Source organism: Centruroides sculpturatus, unplaced genomic scaffold, assembly GCF_000671375.1.
Source record: "Centruroides sculpturatus isolate CEXI.00-Female unplaced genomic scaffold, Cexi_2.0 scaffold306, whole genome shotgun sequence".
NCBI lineage: Eukaryota > Metazoa > Arthropoda > Arachnida > Scorpiones > Buthidae > Centruroides > Centruroides sculpturatus.
In genome coordinates, this window is record NW_019384504.1 from 129,915 (window position 1) to 151,793 (window position 21,879).

Consider the following 21,879-nt stretch of genomic DNA (forward strand, 5'->3'; position numbering starts at 1 on the left):
CGGTTTTGTCTAGTTAAAACTAGAATTTACTGCTAGTCAAAAATGAATTTGAGTTAAAACTAGTTTTAACTAGACAAAACGGGTTTTAACAAAGACATTCAGTATAAACTAGTTTCAACTAGTTAAAACGCATCCTAACTAAAAACGGGTTTTGACTGTAACATATATACGTATGTAATATATAAACTATAGTGGAGAATAAGAAATTTAAAATAGGCTATTTATTAATTTTCATTTTGCTTTAACAATGAAAATATTCGATTCCTCTAAAGCTTTACCGATAAACTGTTATTGAAAAACCTCCGCTAATTGTGATATTTTGCTTATCAAAGTTAAAAAGTATTTAAATTTAGGAAGATCGTAGTCTAAACTTACTTAAATAATCGCATCAAATGAAACAAACTCGAAAAAGCACTCGCAATAAATAATCGCAGAGTCAACAATGGATCCTCTCTCAACAACAATAAAATTTTACGACTCAATTTAATGTTCAAAATTTAGATTTTGCGGCGAATTTCGCGATTTTCGTGCTATTTCTAAACAGAGTGATTTTGACAGATCATTGCATGAGTTTGTCTCAAGCCTTTTACTTGTCCTCACAGACACTAGCTGTTATAATCAATTCACATAGAGTTAGGATATGCTCGAACACTATGGGGCACACTAATTATGTTTCCATTTTTCTTGAAATTTTTACTTTTCCTCCCCCCTGGTCCCAGTCTGTCCAAGTTTCCGTAAACCCCTCCCCTTTACGGCCGTCCAACAAAACCTTTGTCATTTTGTGAATGATAGATACCATAATGTACAAGAAACATAATATACATAGAAACAAAATATACGAGAATTTTTCAAATAGGTATAATAAACTGTATAAAATTTAATGTTTCGTAAAGTTTAATGTAATGGTTAAGACAAGTCGGACAAAGGGAAGGGGAGAACGTCCACTGAAGCTCAACCCCTCTTCTCCCTTGCCCTTTGTTCGACTTTGTCCGACTTGTCTCAACCCCAATTAATATCTGTTTGATATCAATTTTTGTTTCCTGTTTAAATGATCATGTATAGAATAATAATTATATTTTAAATAAAATATTTACGAATGATTTTATTTATGTTTTATAGGTTTTAGAATACTTTGAAGAAACTTTCAACATTAAACCGCAAGAAATTAACCAAATCGAATCCGAATTAAGTCATTCTTTTGACATTTGGTTTCAAATGTTAAGTTTATTGAAACCTTTCAAATTAACTCCCGAACTAGAGCCAAATTATGAGAAAGTGCACGAATTATTTAAGTGGATTACAAACAGATCGAAACATACTTTAACTTGCACGTTAACAACGTTTACTGAAACGAACGGTCCTCCCAAACAAAAATATATTCAGATGACAAACAGACTTAAAAGAGAATTCGAAAATATTCTTAAAAATGATGCGATATTTCTATATCCTTGCCATCCACAAACGGCTATTTTTCATCACGAATCACTGCTAAAGATGTATAATATCGGATATACAGCAATTTTCAATGTGCTTGGTTTTCCCGTAACGCAATGTCCCTTGGGTTTGAGTTTGAAAGGATTACCTTTGGGAATACAAGTTGTCGGTGGTCTCGATCAAGATCATCTAACGATAGCTGTGGCCAAGCAATTGGAAAAAGCTTTCGGAGGTTGGAGAAATCCTAACAGTAATCAAATTTTATTATAAATTCGAATTTATGTAACGTGCCTTCAAAGATAAAAATAGCAAGTTTATAGTTCAAATATTATACAAGTACTGCATATTTCATTGCAGTTTATTATAATTTGTGTTGCCTACTTTCGAAACATACCACGCTACTCTTGGTCATATCAAAGTTCCATCATAGATGATGATATTCAACTGTAAATAAACTTTGTACTTAATTATTTGAATATAAATTATGTATTTTTACGTATATGATAATATATTTATTTACATAATCTTTGTATAATTTTTTTTTATTAATAAGAGATACGAAGGGGGAAATCTAAACAGTATTAAACAGTCCTGCTTTTCTATACCACGAATATTTTAGCCGTACATCTTAGAATATCTGACTTCTTTCATTTCGAGATTATGATCTATGATTCGCAAAAGTGCAATGGAAAGAGACCTGAGAGGCGATTTGTGAAGTACATTAGTGATATTTTAACTGCTAACTGTTAAAGAACTTTCAATGTAAATAGTGAAGAAATGGCACGGGAGAGAAAGAGTGAAGGAGAAATAGCTTTGAATGGCCACTGATCAGACACGATGTTCCATGTAAAACCTGCTCCACTCAATGATTGATTAAATTATTGTAATCTTTATATTGAAAAAAAATCGGGATAAATGCGACAAAATAAAACTAGACAAAGAAATTCCGAAAATTTAATTCTATTCACGAAACAATATGAAAACCTGCATTACCAATGTTTCATCATTTAATTAATTAATTAATTAATTTAATTAAGGAGATCCGATTTTATGTGACAACCTGTAATTTATATACATTCGATTGTATTTGTTTATAAAATTTGTCATAATTAATTTTTTCATCTCTTTACATTTAGTTTTTGCATAGGCCTACACATTGGAGCATATAAATTGTGTTGATGATGGAATATGCTTGGTGATCGTAATTGTCGGATGATTGTAATTAAAAGAGAACTTTAATTAAATCATCCGATATAAAGATTCAAATTAAAATATTAAAAAAATGTAATTATGTAAACTTTAAAAAATTTTTATCTCATTTTTCTATTGAAGTTAAAGAACGAAACTTGATATAAGAACTATTTGATTTAAATTAATTTTTCTACTAAATAAGCACAGAAAAATATATATAATTTTAACCATTAAAAATCTAATATAAAAAGAATTATTTATCATACAGTGGCCAGGAATAGTAGAACAATTATAATGTCTATCTATCTATATACATATTCTGAAATTTCGAGATTGTTTGGTTGGTTGTAATTAAATGCAGAAAAAATGACACAAAATACCGCCACATTTTTAAGAATTCTATATCCCAAACGAGAATAGAAACAAAATAAAACAATTCTAAAAAATCCAGGACGAAATATATTTTAAAACATATTGTAAAGAATACAAATAACAAAGACTTATACAAATAAAAATACTCTTGTAGTCTACCTTGTAGTCCTTTTCACAATCACAGGAAACATGATCCACACAAGCGGAGTCGACCTTTCTTTATAGGCTACAAGGAAGACTACAAGAATATTTTTATTTGTATAAGTCTTTGTTATTTGTACTTTTTACAATATGTTTTAAAATAAAACAAGTTTCGTTAGAATGAGTTTTCGGATTATCGAGTTATCGCCGCGTTTTCTGCCGATTACGCCATTCTGTACGACGTTATTTATTGAAGTTGCCGACTATCGCCTTATAACTGTATTTAAATTAAATCGTCCAATGGGATTAGGTATCGGCGATACACGAGTAATCATAACCAACCCATTTAAATAAACAGAACAAATTTACTTGTAATATAACAAAAACAAAAAGTTGGATTACAGCATACAGAATAGTAGAGCCGTAGCTTGGGTAACAACGAGCATAGACCGAGATTGGTACTACGGGGACGACTGTCTTAGCGCTAAAAATGTATCTTACTAATTTCTAAGTATGATCTATGATCTCGTAGTATGGGGCGTTGACGAAACGCACCAGGATCGACTGTCAGTATGGATGGCAAGTAGTAGAATTGACTCAGGGGACGTTGATTAATATGTTCTAAGTTCAAGTTGAGACCGAGTTTTGCTGATACGGTGTCAAGAATCGGATGTTTTGACGAATTATAGATATTTTCTATCCGTTATTGTTACTCGTCTTACCTCATAAATTCGTCTGTTTGACATTTTCCCATCATTAATAATCGACTATCTTGTCACGTAAGTCCAAACACCCTAGTGACTGATATTTGATCATAATATCACGTATGGGTGAAAAAAAGGAGGTGGGGTTTTTCCACTTCTCTTAAAGTTTAACTAATTAACTTAATTACTCCTCTAGAATCTCACACCAGTATATCTCACCGTACAGTGGCCTGTACGTGTATAACTTCTCGTGAGGACCATATTCGTTACTGAATAAACAGATGTCTGTTGCATATCTTTGTTCTTTTAATTATGATATTTGCATATCTCTGTCACCTTTGCCGGTATTGCAATGTTGCATGTGGCTGTGCACATTCCTTTGTGGTGTTGTGATTTCACTTTTGAGGAGTGTGAAACAAAATAATCCTTTTCAAAAATTTCCAGGACGAATTTACTTTTACAAACAAATATATTTCTTGATCGATTATACATACAGGATAAGTCAGTTTCATTGTGCCACCTCTAGAGGACTATTTTTAACTTTTTGCATTTGGAGGAGGACGAGTAGCCTACAATAAAAGGTCGACTCCTCCATGGAATTGTTATTACCTCAAGAGCGTGCTAAAGGACCGAATGAAACTGACTCATCCTATATGTGTAGTCTACCAAGAAATATATTTTTTTGTAAAAGGATAATCCTTTTCGTTTCCCTGATTTTTTAACGACATAACCAAAACTTTGTTAGAAAATCGGTTTCTGTAGTAATTTTAATATCGATTAAACATTTTCAAAAATACTTTTTCTGCAGTTTAATCATATCCATCTTGGATTCGACCAGACCCCTAATAAGGGCGGCTGGGCGGTGAGGCTCGGGACTCGACATATTCGGGTTGGATCACTTATGAAAAATTTCTGAGTCAGACTGATTTCCCCGGAGCGTCCATCGAGTTCTTAACGCCTCATCCACCTGATCCAAGATCAGGTGGATGAGGCGTAAAGAACTCGTCAAGANGAAAACAGCGTATATTACGTATTATTTTAAACAATACGATTAAACTACCCTCTATCAAGAAAAAATGGCTCTGAAAAGAGCCGTTTGGCTGCTAATTTCGAAGAAATTAACAAATTCGGACCCGTCGCGTTGCAACGAAATATTCGTGTCGATTGCCGATTCTAACAAATCTTCCTCCTTTTAGATTTTGACCTTTTCCTTTTCAAACTCCTTTTCCTTTTCTTAGCGGGTCTGCGACTCGATCGTTTGTGTTTCTTCACGCGTGTCCTGGACTTGGATCTTTTCCTTTTTCGACTTGTCTTCTTCCCTCCCTTTTCTGCTTTGACACAGACACAAATCTCCTTTCCAGTCTGGTCGGATTTCATTTTCTTAATCTTTCTATCCGAGGGGCAATCGTTTTCGTTTTCGATTTTCTCAGCATCCTTGTCCATGATTCAGTCGTATTCGTTGCAAAATCTCAACTGAATTAACGTGTTCGAAATCGAACGCAATTTAACTTCTTTGTCCATGATTCAGTCGTATTCGTTGCAAAATCTCAACTGAATTAACGTGTTCGAAATCGAACGCAATTTAACTTGGTCGCGTGCTTGCTGTTGTCGTGGATTTTGTGTTTGGATGCTTAGATTCGGGCAAATAGAAATTTGATTAATGTATAATTTATTATTAATATACTTGCATCGAGTGTTTATAATAGTAATGTTGGAAAATGAAGATTTGAATAATGGAAATATCAAATGCGCAATCCATTGCTGTAGATAATTGGCGATGGTTCGTTTTTTTTCTTTTTGATTTTCTCGTTATCATTGTTATCATGATTTTCGATTTAATTTTCATTTTACTCTTTGCCGTCGATTTAACAAACATTGAATTCTGATTGGGTTACAATTTGATAAAATCTAGCAACGAGTTACGTAAGTTTCCCGGCTGTTATGAGATTGTATTTTAAAAAAAATCAGTTTTTAATAGTGTTGCAACGAATAATATATTCGGCCTCAGGCCGAATACCGAATATTCGGCCAGGAGTGTGGCCGAATAGTCGAATATTCGGCCAAACTATTCGGCTCGATTAACGCACGTACGAAAATTGGCGCGCAAACCGCATTATGGCAAGGACCCCGCTCTCTATTGGCCCGCTGTCACTATGCTTCGTCAACTGCGTTAATTCTTGACAGTTGTAGCGGACAGACACGAGCGTCATGGCAGTATGTAATTGTTGTCATAGACTTCGGAAAGCTAAATGCTTATAATGAAAGTCACTTAGCGTGCACGGGCGAAAGCCTGGGACCGTTCGGGCTACCGAGCTGTCTCGAATCTGTGAAATCATAACTGTGACATATACCTACGTCCTATCTGTCTCTTTTCCTCGTTATCACCAGGCTATGAGTCACGTAATTATAAAATGGAAAAACTATGACGGAAAAGTAGCGAATCGAAAGTATCGTGAGCGCGTATTATGATCAGGGCCGGATTAACCCACTTTGGGGCCCTAGACATTTTCTTCTTCCGGGTCCCCTCCCGGCTCTTTCAATTAATAAATCTTGTTACTATTATTTCTATTAAATTTCATACGGACACTGCAGCTGCTTTATAAAAAATAAAAGCAAAATTATTTAACAATATTTCACAGTATTTAAGAATACATACAGTTAATATTATTTTTATCGCTATAAAGAATATTCTAAATTATTGGGAGTTTTACTTTCAATAAGAAAAAAAATAAGAATACGAGAGTTGTTCAAAAAGTTCCCGAACTTAATTTATTACAAAAAAAAATATTTCACATCATTTATTTGTCAGGGTTCCCTTCAAAGTAGTCTCCTCCTCAACATATACACTTATTTCAACGGTGTTTCCACTTTTTGAAACATCTTGGAACGCTTTTTCCGGAATGCTCATAAGCTCCTCCGTCGTTTTCCCCCTATTCTGGAATGATGGCAAATCTTTTTTTATTTGAGCGTGTTTTTTAGTTTGTTGGAGAACANACAAAATGTTCCGTTGTCACCACCGCACATTAGTTTTAGTTTCGGTTTCAGTATATAGGCCAGAGTTTTCACTATCATTTTTAAATTTAAATACAGTCAAATCTCGGTTTTCGAACAATTCGGTTCACGAATAGAATTTCGAATTCATAATTGCCCCGGTTGCCGAACAAGCTACTCGGCAAGAGATGCCACAGATTAGAGAGACAAAGACGATCAACTCCCCTTCTTATGTGAAAGATAGATCTACTATTGGTGACTAAATATTTTGCTAATATACGGTAGATTGTCCGTCGTATGAAATGGAATGCGGTAAGTGAAAATTGAAATATAATCATAAGCAAAGCTTAAGGCCTCGATTAACTATATACAGTATGAACTTTTCGATGCAATCAACTCCTAATCTTTTCATATCTGATCTCGACTTTCATCTACCTAACTGGTTCTCGAGATTAAGGAAGGCCAGACAGGCGGACAACAGTGGGATTTATAGATCTACAATGGGTTCAAATTGCAACACAACATCAATATAGAAACAACAGTTCCAGAAGATTCTACCATTGCTCAATTTAAGTCGAATCGACTTACTTTATGAAAGTCTTCGAACATCCTAACTCTAACAAAATGGATTACACCTCATCTCTATGGGCGTGAGTAAAAGACTACAGACAAAAAGCAGAATGGCCCGTTTCTATAGTAAGACAGAAATGAAACCCCCCGAAATCGAAATTCTGTCAAAAAATCGAAATTTTTAGCATTAAACTGAGTCGCGACGTAACAATAGAATTTCGACAATTGTCTGTTGCTTTGTTCGAATGCGATTGTTTCGAGTATTTTCGGAGTTTTGTTGTAGATTTTGCGATAATTTTGGGTAAGTTTAGTCCCTGATCTTTCTAGATTTAGGTATTTTTTAACATTATTAGGTACTAAATCACAGTTAGCAGCGATAATTTTCCCACAACGAATATTTCGATAATAATCGATTGTGTGGTTTCTTCAAAGAGAAGAATCAAACCTTTGACTTATTTTGGAAAAGTGCATTCAGTTAATTTTCGTCAATCGAATCGAATTGTTAAAGCAAACTCGAATAATAAATTCTGTCGTTTCCCGTTATAATTTTGTGTGTGTATATTTAGGGCCGGATTAACCCACTTTGGGGGCCTAGACATTTTCTTCTTCCGGGTCCCCTCCCAGCTCTTTCAATTAATAAATCTTGTTACTATTATTTCTATTAAATTTCATACGGACACTGCAGCTGCTTTATAAAAAATAAAAGCAAAATTATTTAACAATATTTCACAGTATTTAAGAATACATACAGTTAATATTATTTTTATCGCTATAAAGAATATTCTAAATTATTGGGAGTTTTACTTTCAATAAGAAAAAAAATAAGAATACGAGAGTTGTTCAAAAAGTTCCCGAACTTAATTTATTACAAAAAAAAATATTTCACATCATTTATTTGTCAGGGTTCCCTTCAAAGTAGTCTCCTCCTCAACATATACACTTATTTCAACGGTGTTTCCACTTTTTGAAACATCTTGGAACGCTTTTTCCGGAATGCTCATAAGCTCCTCCGTCGTTTTCCCCCTATTCTGGAATGATGGCAAATCTTTTTTTATTTGAGCGTGTTTTTTAGTTTGTTGGAGAACAGGAAAAAGTCGCATGGGGCCAGGTCAGGTGAGTAGGGTGGGTGGGGAAGCACAGCAGTCTTGAACACGAGTTTTTGTTCAAACTCGTGTTCTGAGGGACAAATAAGCCGGCGCGTTGTCGTGGTGAAAAAACCACTTGCCGCTCCTCCAAAGTTCGGACCGTTCTCGCCTGATTTTGTCTCTTAGGCGTTTCATAACACCAGGTAGTACTCTGTGTTGACTGTCCGGTCTGTAGGTACGTATTCGTGATGCACAACCTCCTTTGCATCGAAAAAACAGTCAACATCACCTTAATATTTGAGCGAACTTGTCGAGCTGTTTTGGGGCGGGGGCTGTTTCACTCACCCGTGGAAAGTTTCCGTAAAGGATTTTCCAAGTCTCACACAGAATTTCACAGAACAGCGCTGTTCTTTCAAAGAGCTGATTTCCGCGGATCCGAATTTTCGCCGAGCCCTACAAACACCACTTGACATAAACGGCCGTAGCTAATCACCAAAACAAGATATCAACGAACGAGTTAAAGGAGGTTACTCGGGAAGTTTCCGCGAACACAGTGCCTCCAAGCGGATTAAAAAATAATAAACTGGAGGTGCGCTATTCAATAAGTTCGGGAACTTTTTGAACAACCCACGTACATTTTTTTTAGATTTTAGAATTCACAATAACCATATAAAAAGCCATATATTTTTGTTTATTTGTTTATTTATACTGTTGTCCAACAGAAAAGTAAACTATCTTATTTACAAATCTTTTCAAAATAGACAGTTTGATCGGGCCCTTCTAAAAACCGGGCCCTAGACATTAGTCTCATTTGTCTACGCAATGATCCAGCCCTGAGTCCACTTGGTATCGTTGTTTACCATTTACCATCGCTTCGTTCGACGGTATTTTTAAGAAATTTTTACAAAGCCATGTCTTTTAAATGATGCGTGCATAATTGCAAAGGCAATTGTTATCCAAAGAAACAAATAGTAAATGTATTTAAGGCTTGAGAGGATTTGGAATTGTTTAAAAAATGGAAACCAGCGATATCGCGTGCAAATCGAGAACTGACTGAATGCTACGATGTGTGCGAAAAGCATTTTGCTCCGCATCAATTTCTTCGTCCGTGAAGAGTATATAAAGATGGAAAGGAAATTATCAACGTTCCTTACAAAACTCTTCCACAAACTAAATACAGTGCCCAATTTGTTTTCGGATTGCCCATCGTATCTTACTAAACCAAGCAAAACACTTCGAAAAAGTCTTTTAATTACCTTCGTTATAGTTTTAATCATTTAACTCATAACATAAAACATACTTCTAATTGCTGTATTTTTTTCTACAGTAAAAATTATAAAGCCAGACAACTACCGGATTACATCGGGTTACTTTTCCGCGATTATATTTAATTAATTATTAAAGACCACATTAGCAAGTTTTCTCTTTAAATGAATAATGGATTTATTAGTTATATATAAAGAATAATACATTTTTTTGCAAAAGTTAACTTTTGTAAAGGATGGAAATAAATACAGGTAGAGTCTTTGCTTTACGAGATGAGACTTTCATCAAGTAAAACAAATAAGATATTTTATCTTATTTTTTACTTGATGAAAGTTGTAAAATTCTCTGTAGCAATGTTTTTTTTTTAAATCCTGTTTTTAAAGTTTTATTACAATAAAAATTTGAGCAGAGTTTCTTTTACGGTATGAATTAATGAAATTTTAAAAACGATTAATGTAAGAATGCTTGACGGTAGTTTCTGTACTTCTCTAGATTTTAACTCTTTCCACCCTGTGGGCACTAAGAGATTCTCTGTTTAGACAAGCCTATTTATGGGTTCAGCCCGGCCCACTATGGGACAGCCAGGTGGTGAGGGACGGAGGCCAACATGTCCGGTCGGACCACCTACCCAAAAAGTTCTTGAGTATTTTCTTCTATTCGTCTGAATTCGATCCTGGGTCCTCCAGACAGGCAGGCTACCACCTTAACCGCTCGGCCAGTTCTGTACCTGTGGTATTTCTCAAATGGTTGATTCTTCTCAAGTGGTTGATATGGAGATACTAGCACATATAAGCTTTTTCTCCGAAAGACGTTATGATCGCTATGCGACCGACGAACCAGCCGTATCCGAACGGCCTAAACTCGCGCAAGGGGAAAGAATGCCTTTCGGGAGGACTTTTATGGGGAACTGGCCTCCTATTTAGTCGTTATCGGCAAGGAGAAAACTTGGAAAACTCCAAGCAGCCAGCATGGGCGTAGCCAGGAAGGGGCATGGGTGGGCACGGTCCCCCAGTTAACCTGGTGCCCTCCCCAGAAAATTACAGCCGAAAAAGTGTTGAGCCGATTTGCAAAAGGAAATAAAAAGCTGAAGATAATTTAATTAATTGGGTTTAGTGTACCCACTGAAACTCTAGATCAGGCATAGCCAACATATGGCTCACTTAAAGGAAGTTTCATATTTTATGTGTGTTAAGTTATTGTCGATTCTTATGGATATTTCATTTTAATGAACAATAATTTGAAATAATTCAATTTTGTGTCAGGTTGGCATCTACTAGGCTCCCCCCATAACAAAACTCTGGCTACGCCAACGGCAGCCAGCCTGTCCGATCGCGGCGCAAACCCACGACCGAACTTCCCAGTGTTTAGGATTCGGTCACCACCGTTATGAGCGGCAACGGAGACCACTCGGCCACTGGTGGGCCATGTAATATTTATTTTTGGAGATAAGTATATATTATTTTTATTTCCTTGTTTGTCTAATTTATTTTTTGACAGGCCAAATATTTCGGAGTTTACAATTTGTCCCGCCTGGTCACAACATTAAGAACCCTCTTCTCCGTGGGGACTGCTCTTCAGGGAGAGCGACATAATCCACCTGGCAATTAATTAATTTAAAAAAAAAATACTACCATGTATTAAAACATACAATAATAAATTTTAAAATGTAAAAATACTTAAGCGTAAATTATAACTAAAACAAAACTAAAGTACATCGAAAAATTTTATCATTTAAAAAAATAAATAATTTGAAAAATATTAATTTTTTTTAAAACAATGGTGGCAGCACTGTTCCTTCAAAACTTCGTTGTTGTCGAGGCACGTCTTTAGTTAGGGTAACGAAAATGTCGAGAGACTTTTATATCAGATATTACGTTGGACATAAAGGAAAATTTGGTCACGAATTTTTGGAATTTGAATTTAGACCCGACGGTAAGTTGTATATTAACTTTGTTGTTGGTGAATTAAACATTATTAATGCCAAAATATCAATTTATTCTTTACGGGACTTTTATCACAAAATCATATATTATAACATACACAAGAACACATTTTCCAATGCCGAACACAATGTAACACGTATGAATTATTATAATAATGTATAAAACGATTTTGACAAGCCAATGTATTTGTATGGTAGGAGTTACTTTTGAGAGCTTTTTACATATATAAACATATAAACTAATGATCTAAAAGTAACTTTGGTACAGATGAAGTAGTTGGGACCTTATCGGATGGCCGTATCAGTAAAAAAGTCAAAGGAACCGACGGTGTGTGTGTATTGTCTATATACTACAGACGGTCTTCTCTATGTATAGTCGTTACTATATACTACTCTGCTATGTCTTGCAACGATTCACACGTAGACTGTTGGCTCCTTTGATTATTTTACTCGTTGGGCGTTATCTATGGCTCTGATACGGTCTCTATTGCTTTGTTCGGAGCCGTATTTGTATGGTAAGTTTCATCCGTTTTTGCTATACTTCATTGTGTTTATTCTGATGATAAGTGTGGTGTTCATTGAGGAAGGTAAGCGTATTGTAAACTGAAAAATTGCATGTTGTGTTTGCATTTGATGTTGACACTCTTACTGTATGTTGAAATAAAATGCAAGTGCTTTGTGTGTTGCATTATCTGTATATATAAAGCAAAATGTTCTGTCACCACTGCACACATAAATTAAATTTAAAAATTAATTTGATTTACAGTTTGAAAATTTCAAAACAAGTTTTTAAAAACATTGTTTTAATTGATTTGATTTTAATTAATAATATAAAGATGAAAAAACACCAAGTGTTTAAATGGTAACACGATTTTGTGTTTGAGAATCATAGGAAATTATAAAACACAGTTTCGGAAAATTGAGAAAAAAAATAGCAATTAGAGAATCATGATTTGGATGAATACACTACCAAGTGATATCTTATTTTTCTCATTGAAAGATAGTATTGGTTTATAAAAATTGCAGTTAATATATGTCATGAAGATGCAGTTCTTATTTATTTGACACTATAATTTGCACAAATAGCAAAAAAGCAATTTTAAAATAAGCAAAAATAAAGTAATGAATAACCAAGTTCATAATGATTAAAAGTGAACCTTGGTAACTAGTGCAAATACATTGATTCGATGAGTGCTTCTGATCTTTCGGTAGATCATCCTTGGGTCTATGTGAAAATGTAGTAAGGATCTCCAAATGCCAGTAAAATTCTTTATCTGTTTCCGAAAATATAAATGTGTAACAATAACATTTAGTAATAATGTGAGACACATCTACTATATTGTTTTGGATTACAGAGATGGTTTTACATTGAAATCTAACATACAGCAAGTCAATTATATAATATATAGTTAGTAATAAATTGCAGAGTTGCATAGCATTATGCTCAATATATTTATTGTCTATTATATCTGCTACAGGATATAGGTATATTCTTTCATGACGACCCATTCCAGCTTGGAAGAGCTACCTTCCTGGATTAGAAATGGTGTTTATTGCCTTCCTCCCACCTCAATGAGACTCTAGGGTTGGACTTTATACTCAATATTGTATAGCTAGAAAATTAAAATAATTTATAATTGTGAAGAATTCTTGTCAGCAGATTGAATATAATAGTTTACTCTTTAATTAGGACATTAAGCTTTTATCATATGCTGAAAATTGCAATCTTCAATTAGATACAAGATGTGATTTTGGGTGAAATTTTTGAGAAAAGTATCTTGTACATAGCAGTTTGTTAGTGTTCTTATGATATTTAATCACTATCTCTAAATTTAATAAGATTTTAAATTGTTTTTACAGTGTTTATAAAACATTTTAGGGGTAAAACATTTAATATCAAATGGCTTACTGAGATTTTGTGGAGCTGCAATTCAAAAAAAAATTGTAGGCCTATAAATTCCCTTTGTGTCTGTCTGACTTCCTTTAATCTCAAGAACAGTGTTAGATAAATGAAATTCAAGACCAGATATAGAAAGCTTAGTATAGTTAATAGGGGCAGGAAGCCCCAATTAACTATACATTTACTTCCAGTGCAAACCGGAAGTCACATTATTTCAGTTCAAAAATTTCCCTTGAAAGGAGAATAAATGACCAGCATGGCTCATTGCGAACAGAAAAGTATGATGTGCAGGAGCAAAACAGTACAGTACTAATTTGAGGTGGGGAGCATATATTTTAAATTGAATAAATTTAAAATATGATTAAAAATTGCAACCCAACATTGTGACGATGTCACAATAAATAATTACTCATTACTCTTACTTTTACAGTGTTAAACAATTTTTAGTGACTTTATTCTTATTTAACAGGTAAACTGAGATATGCCAACAACTCAAACTATAAAAATGACACCATGATTAGAAAAGAGGTAAGTTGAATAAAATTTTAATTTAAATGGTCACTAAATTACATTTTAGTAGAGTTTTTAAAAAATTCCTTATTTCCTATGGATACTAAGAGGGCCTTCTTTTATCAGGCCACACAGATTTTTTTATTAGAATTACAGACATTAAGCCAGCTGAGTACCAATATATCCATAACTACCAGTACACAATGTATTAAAATAATAGACACTAATAATATGCAAATTAGTAGTATAGTTTATTCTCATCTTTTCATTGGTCAAGTTTAGTTTGAATTTTCGTTGTCACAAATATCAATTTAGTTAGGATTACATAGTAGCACAAGACAGATAATGGGAAAATAAAATTATATTTTGAAAGCTGGAGTTGCATTTTATTTAGGACCTTGTGGGTCATGTGTCTCCCTGCGGCTGTGACTGAGTTAAAGCTTGCAGCAGTTTGCTCTGAAATCTTGAAGTAAATTGCTTGAATTTCTTTTATGAAACTCATTCCATATATTTCTTTTTTATCAGGGTCTCATATACAGAACGATGCAGAAAAAGTAACCTGGTCAGTAGCTTATTCGAAACACAGGATAATCAGTAATAACACAAAGCCAACTGCTAGTATCACTGTCATAGATGATGTTGAAAGTAATTCCGTCATGTATATACATGTCTGCATTTGTAAAATTTTGTTTAGGAACATCCGGCATTACACAATGGTGATTGCATGGTTAATGCTGTTCCTCAGTTGCTATGTTTGCTCAGTTCTGGATATATACAATATGGAACACCAATATTCAGCTGATTCAATTTACTCACTCCACATGATACATTAGTGCAGAGATTCAAACTGGATTGGGCTATTTTTTAGTATGCCAGCCAGTTTTTATTTTATATGAAAAAGTACATCTTTCAAACTCAAAGGTTTGAAAGTACATCTTTCAAACCATTGAGTTTGAAAGTACATCTTCAACTTCATTAGGTTTTACACTAAAATAATATAATGAAAACAGTAATTATACTGTATTGATTAATTCATTTAACAGATCTCAAACAAATGCAACAACTTTTGTTCAGTGACAATCCATAAGTAAATAGACACCCCGAATGTCAGCAAATACATGAAGCAGTATTAACTTTGAAAAATAATTGCCATATTGGAGAATGATCTGCCATCATTCTCTTTTTGGACAATGGACAAAACAGCTACTCTATTCACTGCCAAAAAACCCAGAATTGGCTAGCAATAGAAGGCTTGGGCAAGCTTTCATGAGCCAGTCAATGACCTGGCAAGAATCTCATCGAACACATCTGAAATCTGCTGGATCGTTTATAGGAAAACAGATTTTGTGACAACATTCACAGAACCTGCTTTCCTGGAGAACATTTAGATTTTTTGTGTGCAAAATGGGCCAACATTCAACAGACCAAGATAGCATAACTCATTGATTTTATGTCCAGTTGGGTTAAGACATGGTTTTAATATGCATATATGGTATTTGTATCATGTAGATACTGTGAAATAAAAGACAGTGTCAGAAAATAAGAGAGTCTATTTACTTATGAAAATAAGGGTTGTATCTACTGATTATTATAATTTTTTTTAGCTAAATTTTAATGCTAAATGTATCTCATGAATGTTGGATGACCTGCTTGTATTTTCTTTTATAATTAGGAAAACTATTTATGATAATTTCAGAATGAAATAATTGTTACAAGAATTGAAAAAATGATTATGATGAGCAAAAATCTAAGAATTGTCATCAAAAATATGATTATTATTGAAAATGGGATTCTGTTTTGCACTACAGTAAGACCCTGCTTAATGCAGGGAATGCGTTCTTAGACAACAAAGCGCTAAGTAAAACAGTGTTAAGCGAGGTCATTTTAACATAGAGTAAATAGGGATAGGGGAACACGACCAAAAATAAACCAATTTTACTTTAATTTTAAGTTATTTTTATATTAATTTGTATAATAATATATGTTAAATAACACACAAACAAGCACACAGAAATGTAAAGTTCATTTTTTGTGACGAAGGTCACAAAAAATGAACTTTACATTTCTTTTCTAAACAAGACTTTTCTGAAATACTTGTTCTTTTGTAATAAAGTTGTGAAGTTTTATTTGTTGCTGTTTTCTTTCCTTAAGCAAATGTCAGTAGCAAAAGATCACATCTAAAACGCCTTGTTTTGCTTTTGCACTCCTTTCAAAATCTGGATCATTCGCTACAATTTGATCAACGATTTTGGTTATCTTAACAAACTTTTACTAAGGAAATCTGTAGAGAAATTTTTTGGGTTCTTTGTTTTCAGAACCTCTATTTCCCAGTTCCACATGAATTCCATGTTCTGCCAGTTCTTGAAGGTTGTCATTGGTAAGGCTCTCACCAGAAACCTGTTGTAACTCCTTAATATCCTGCTCGTCTATATCTCCTAGTCCTGCTATATCGATTATGTTGAGCTTGGTGAACCTAACGATACAACAATAGACTCTTCTTGTTGAGAATTCTTGGATACCTTCAGCCATAACTTCTTCCACACTTCGTTTATGCATTTATCAGTTAATTCTTGCCAAGCAAAGTCGATATTTCCTATGGCATCCATGATGATATATTTTTTTCCAAAATTGCACGAAAGTACACCTTTTTGCCACCTTTTGCTGATTGGTTTGTGTTCGCAAATAATCATATTATATACAAATCAATGAAATGCCACGATAATTTAAATCAGTGTAAATTTTGAGCTATTTTTTAGGCTTCGAGCAGACCGTGTTATATCGAATCAGCATTAAGCAAGGTCTTAGTGTATTATTTTCATTTAAAATAATGTTTAGCTCATCATAAGTTGAAATTATGCAGATTATATATTAATGTATATGTAGTTTATAATGCATCTTATTCTCATTTGTTATAATCTGTATCAATTAACTTAAATCTGAATAATAAAATATGAATGTAAATTAATTATATGTAGAAAATAATAAATGACTTCTTAAATTTAGGCTTATGTTCATAAATGTGTCATGGAAGAATTAAAGCGCATTATTGATGACTCAGAAATAATGCAAGAAGACGATGCAGTGTGGCCACAGCCAGATAGAGTTGGTCGTCAGGTAAGTACAGTATATTACAAAACATTTAATTGTTTTATATGTAAAGAATATTTAAGTTAGCATTTATATTATGTTGTAATGTTTACGACAAACCATAAAATATTTAATGTTTTAAAACTGATAGATTAATACAGTAGAGCGTCGTTTATCTGAATCAATTGGGGACTGGGGTCATTCGGATAACTTATTTTTCGGATAACGAATCATGTACAAAAAAATATATTAATTTATCCCATGTTGAAATTTCTCTCCGTTGCGTGTCGCTTGGCGTTGAATTTTCGTCGATGTTAATCCTAACGAAGACTATTGTATCGTTATAAATTATTTTTTTATTTTGTACAAACAAAATAAATTTATTGAAAAATATAAAAACAATAAAAAAGTATACTCCAGAAGTTAATTTAGTATCAAAAACGTAAAATACTTGAGTAGCCCGAGAAATAGCCGAAGATTGCAGCGCCACAGCACTAGCGAAAATTTAAATTTGCCGACTGGAATGCTTTCGGATAACGGACGTTTCGGATAACCAGCTTTCGGATAAACGACGCTCTACTGTATAGATTTTTTTAAAATTATAAAATATTAATGCTATGTATTCTACGAAGCAAAGCTTGCATTTATTATAGAACTTTTATAATTTTATAATATACAAGAAAGAAACATCATAAAAGATTATACAAATCAAAATTGATGATCTATAAGTTGTTATATACATTTTAGTCAAAAATAAACTAATGTATATTTTATCCTGTTGTTAACGTAATATAAATTAACAATGTACAAATATATACAGTCGACCCCCCTATAATGTACGTTCCTATAACGACAATTCCTATAACGTAGTGAAAAAATTGTAGAAACTTTTGTATAACGTACCTCCTATAACGTCGTTTCGCGAGAAGATTGATAGAGTCTGGACCAATAGTGGATGAGCAGCCGAACTACTTACCTCCGACCCTGCGCCACGCTACGGAGCGGCTAAATTGAGTTTGCTATCGTCTGTTTAGTATTATATATAAATTATATATAAATTAGGTACTGTACATATAATTATATATTAATTATATATAAATTAGGTACTGTATATATAATTATATATTAACTTAATTTATTGTAACTTTATTATAATTATATATATGCTTTCTGCCGCCTGGCAACACGCTACGGAGATTTTAGGCTAGTAAGTTGAGTTTATTATCGTCTGCACAGTATGTAAATTAGGTACCGTAAGTCTAATACAGCACTAATTTTATACATTTCTTGTGAAAGAAACACTTCTTATTCAACGTCCATAAAAATTATTTATATTAATGATGTCTCCAAAGGTCAAGTTATTTTTCTGCGAAAAATTCGTTATCAGAAATCGCGGCCGCCGTTTCGTGTGCTGTTCCGCGACGAAGACAAGCTTTGAACAACGGGCGTAGTCGAACGGTACACACTCGGTAAGTAATCCTATAATTTTTTGTTTATAGCATAGTTTATACAGATTATTCCCAAAAAATTATACGTATTTTGGAAATGTTGAGTGGAATTAGTCTAGAATCGGTTAATTTTATAGAAGAAAACCTTTCAAACAGCCTTAGTCCGTAAAGTTCCCACCTATCGGGCTGCGATTGGCTCATGTATTTAATCGTTCCTACAACGTAATTTTCAGTTAGCGTGGAACGTATCTAAGCGTTATAGGGGGGTCTACTGTACAGAAGATTACCTTCAAAGTAAGCTCCTCTTGCAAGTATACGCTTTACACTAGCATATGTCAATCTTTAAGACTGGATTGTGTAAACAGATTTTTTTTTTGAGCATAGAATTTAGGCATGCATGAGCACAAAAATTTAACAACTTACAACACTGCTGTAGTTGGTTAAAAACAACAAAAAATGTAGCACATGTATGCATTACATAGTCAAATCTCAAATCACAACTGCCTTTGATACAATGCATTGGTCCTTGCAATTAATAGACTTTCCTTTGCAGGTAGACTTATAAATTTCTAGTGTCTCAGTGTGCTTGAGGTGATGCTTGCTCCTCATAAGCTTGGTAAAAATTTTTGCTTCATCCCATTAAACATTGACAAAGTTGTCCAAGACATAATTGGCTAAGGGTGTCAAAGGTAGTGACTTAACTGTGTATTTGTGCTCTTTCATTTGTGAAATCATGGAATGTGCAGTCAGTCCAATGTGTTTCAAGTTACATGATGCTCTGCCATCTATGATGGGTACCTTAAATGACAAGAATTCTTAACAGGTCTGTAGGGTCTTTGTCATTTCAAAGGGGTTTGAAAACTCTTTGATTCCTCCTCTTATAAAATATTCTCCTGCCCGTTTATCTCTAGATCTTCTTATAAATGTTACTTAGAGAGCAATTGTGACTGACCACCATGAACTCAGTCATGATGTTGTTAACTACTAGAACTGAGGGTGTCCCAATTAACTGCTAATCAGCAATTTGAATGATTTTAGGATTATATTCAAGACACACTCCCACTTTCTTAATGTAGCATAGCTATTCCTGCTGGTCAGTGATGTTTCTGCAATGGATATGTGGCCCTTCTAATTAAGATCTTAAAGGCTAAATTTAAGTGAGATGGGAAAATAATCTCACAAAGTAGACCTGATAGAAGGATGCCTGTAGGCACTCCTCTCCCTTACAATTGTATTATTTTGTTCTATGATCATTTAAAATGTTAGCTTTTTCTTATTAAAGTTTATTTTTACTGCTATACAAGATTGTATGCGAATGTTTGTGTTACTGAAGCAATTACTATGTATTGTATTCATCATGGTCATATTTCTCAGTATTGATGACTTTCAGAATTTGTGTTTTTTTTTTATTTTTTTATTTACTTTCTGCATTTGTGCTGTGAAAACATGTCTTCATAAGAATAAGTTAGTGTACAACAGGTAACAAACAAATCATGACATATTATCATTTTAAACTAATTTTAAAATATTCTTTAGAGTATTTTCTTTTATAGCAGTTTCTTCCTTCTTTGTCATGATGCTCTGCAGTCACCTTGGCATCAACCACTCATTTGGCACATTCTAGATTAAAAGCATTGCTAAGTTGTGTGCTTGGTGCAATTGTCAGTAAGCTTTTATGAATTATAAGAAAAGCAATGTATTAAAATACAGGTTCATCTCAGACATCATAGTTAAACTGTCAAATTACTTTATTTGAATATCTGTGCTATACATTCTAGTTAAAATATTAATTTAATGTATCTGCAAAATTCGTTAGATTTTATTTGTTTTTTTATAATTTATTTGTATCAATTTTCTTTGATTTTGCATGAATAATTTTGGATTGTGAATGATCGAGTAATTTTAATCACAAATTAATATATCTGTTTTAGGAGTTGGAAATTGTAATGGGTGATGAACACGTTTCATTTACAACATCGAAAATTGGTTCGTTAGTAGATGTTAATCAGAGCAAGTAAGTTATAATTCATGTACATAGTCGTTGAGAAAATATGCTATCATTTTAAATTACTGTAATATGTTAATTATAATTGAAGAAATATTCAATGTACATCAATTGATAGAGTAACTGTATCAAATTTTGTCCCTCATCTGCATTTAAATGTATTTTTGTCTACAGCCTCTAGAAAGCTCTATAAATGACCGATGACTCCATAAATGATAACTCTTCAACAGCACTTCCTACAGCCAATAGACAGTAAGACATTTGAATGCAGATGGGAGATGAAACTTGGATGGTTACTCTATCAATTGGTGGCATTGCTACTTCTCATGTGCTTCTCAGATAATGGTTAACATGCAATAGTTTAAAATTCTGTAGTGGTATTCTTTTTGGAAGACCCTGTATCTTATTTATGTAAATGTAAATGATTAAAGCATAATACTGATTTAAAATTTTATTATTATTATTACAGAGACCCTGAAGGGCTTAGATGCTTCTATTACTTAGTTCAAGATCTGAAGTGCTTGGTGTTTTCTTTAATTAGTTTGCATTTCAAGATTAAACCAATTTAAGATACGTCAAGATGACTTTTATGCATCCAAATTGCCATTTTTAATTTCTTTTATTATTCTAATAGTAATTAAAAACATTCAAAATTAACACAAGATCTGTTCAGTTTTTGACTTTGGTTATATTACACATGATTAAATTTGGTATTTTTTTTATGACAAACTGATTTCAGTAAATTTGTGAATTAGATTATTTTACTACTTTTTGTCTTAAATTTTCCTCACATACCATCTATTACAAGTTACTTGTAATCTACAATATTTATTAAGTGCTGTGAAAAATATTTAATGCAATGTAATTTCGTTAATCTATATTAATTTTGAGTATATAATGTGTACAATGAATGATTTTTACATTAAAATTACGTTCTCTGTGATTCTTCACCTAATAACGTTTGTCACCATCTCTTGATGTGTATATAGTAAATCTTTCCGTCAACCGTCCTTTTAAATAATTCTTAAAAAATTCCAATTTATTCATTTGTGATAGATAAAATGAAATCATAAACATTGAAAATACAAATATTTTTCATTATACTTTGATATGTATAGTAAAATATAAAAACGGAAGCCAATATTAGTCAGATGATTGTGCAGTAAGATATCCTATCAGATTATTTAGAGGGTTGTGAGTTTATACCAATACAAATCCAGATGATCCCTGTTA

At 33.2% G+C, this 21,879-nt stretch overlaps 2 protein-coding genes across 2 annotated transcripts; both read left to right on the top strand.

Moving 5' to 3' along the window:
* Positions 1-902: 902 nt before the first annotated feature.
* Positions 903-1,837, top strand: LOC111622180 (fatty-acid amide hydrolase 2-A-like). Its single transcript, XM_023364525.1, has 2 exons — positions 903-977; positions 1,120-1,837. Exons 1-2 carry the CDS (start codon positions 903-905, stop codon positions 1,702-1,704), a joined length of 660 nt encoding a protein of 219 aa, XP_023220293.1. The 3' UTR covers positions 1,705-1,837.
* A 9,698-nt stretch (positions 1,838-11,535) lies between these two features.
* LOC111622161 (protein mago nashi homolog) lies at positions 11,536-21,601 on the top strand. Its single transcript, XM_023364497.1, has 5 exons — positions 11,536-11,686; positions 14,066-14,124; positions 17,110-17,220; positions 20,573-20,655; positions 21,116-21,601. Exons 1-5 carry the CDS (start codon positions 11,599-11,601, stop codon positions 21,213-21,215), a joined length of 441 nt encoding a protein of 146 aa, XP_023220265.1. The 5' UTR covers positions 11,536-11,598; the 3' UTR covers positions 21,216-21,601.
* The last annotated feature ends 278 nt before the right edge of the window (positions 21,602-21,879 follow it).

Coding starts and splice junctions, on each gene's coding strand:
- LOC111622180 (XM_023364525.1), top strand. CDS start 903: ATGGTTAAGACAAGTCGGACAAAGGGAAGGGGAGAACGTCCACTGAAG. Junction 978..1,119: donor CCTCTTCTCCCTTGCCCTTT/GTTCGACTTTGT, acceptor TATGTTTTATAG/GTTTTAGAATACTTTGAAGA.
- LOC111622161 (XM_023364497.1), top strand. CDS start 11,599: ATGTCGAGAGACTTTTATATCAGATATTACGTTGGACATAAAGGAAAA. Junction 11,687..14,065: donor ATTTGAATTTAGACCCGACG/GTAAGTTGTATA, acceptor CTTATTTAACAG/GTAAACTGAGATATGCCAAC. Junction 14,125..17,109: donor ACACCATGATTAGAAAAGAG/GTAAGTTGAATA, acceptor TCTTAAATTTAG/GCTTATGTTCATAAATGTGT.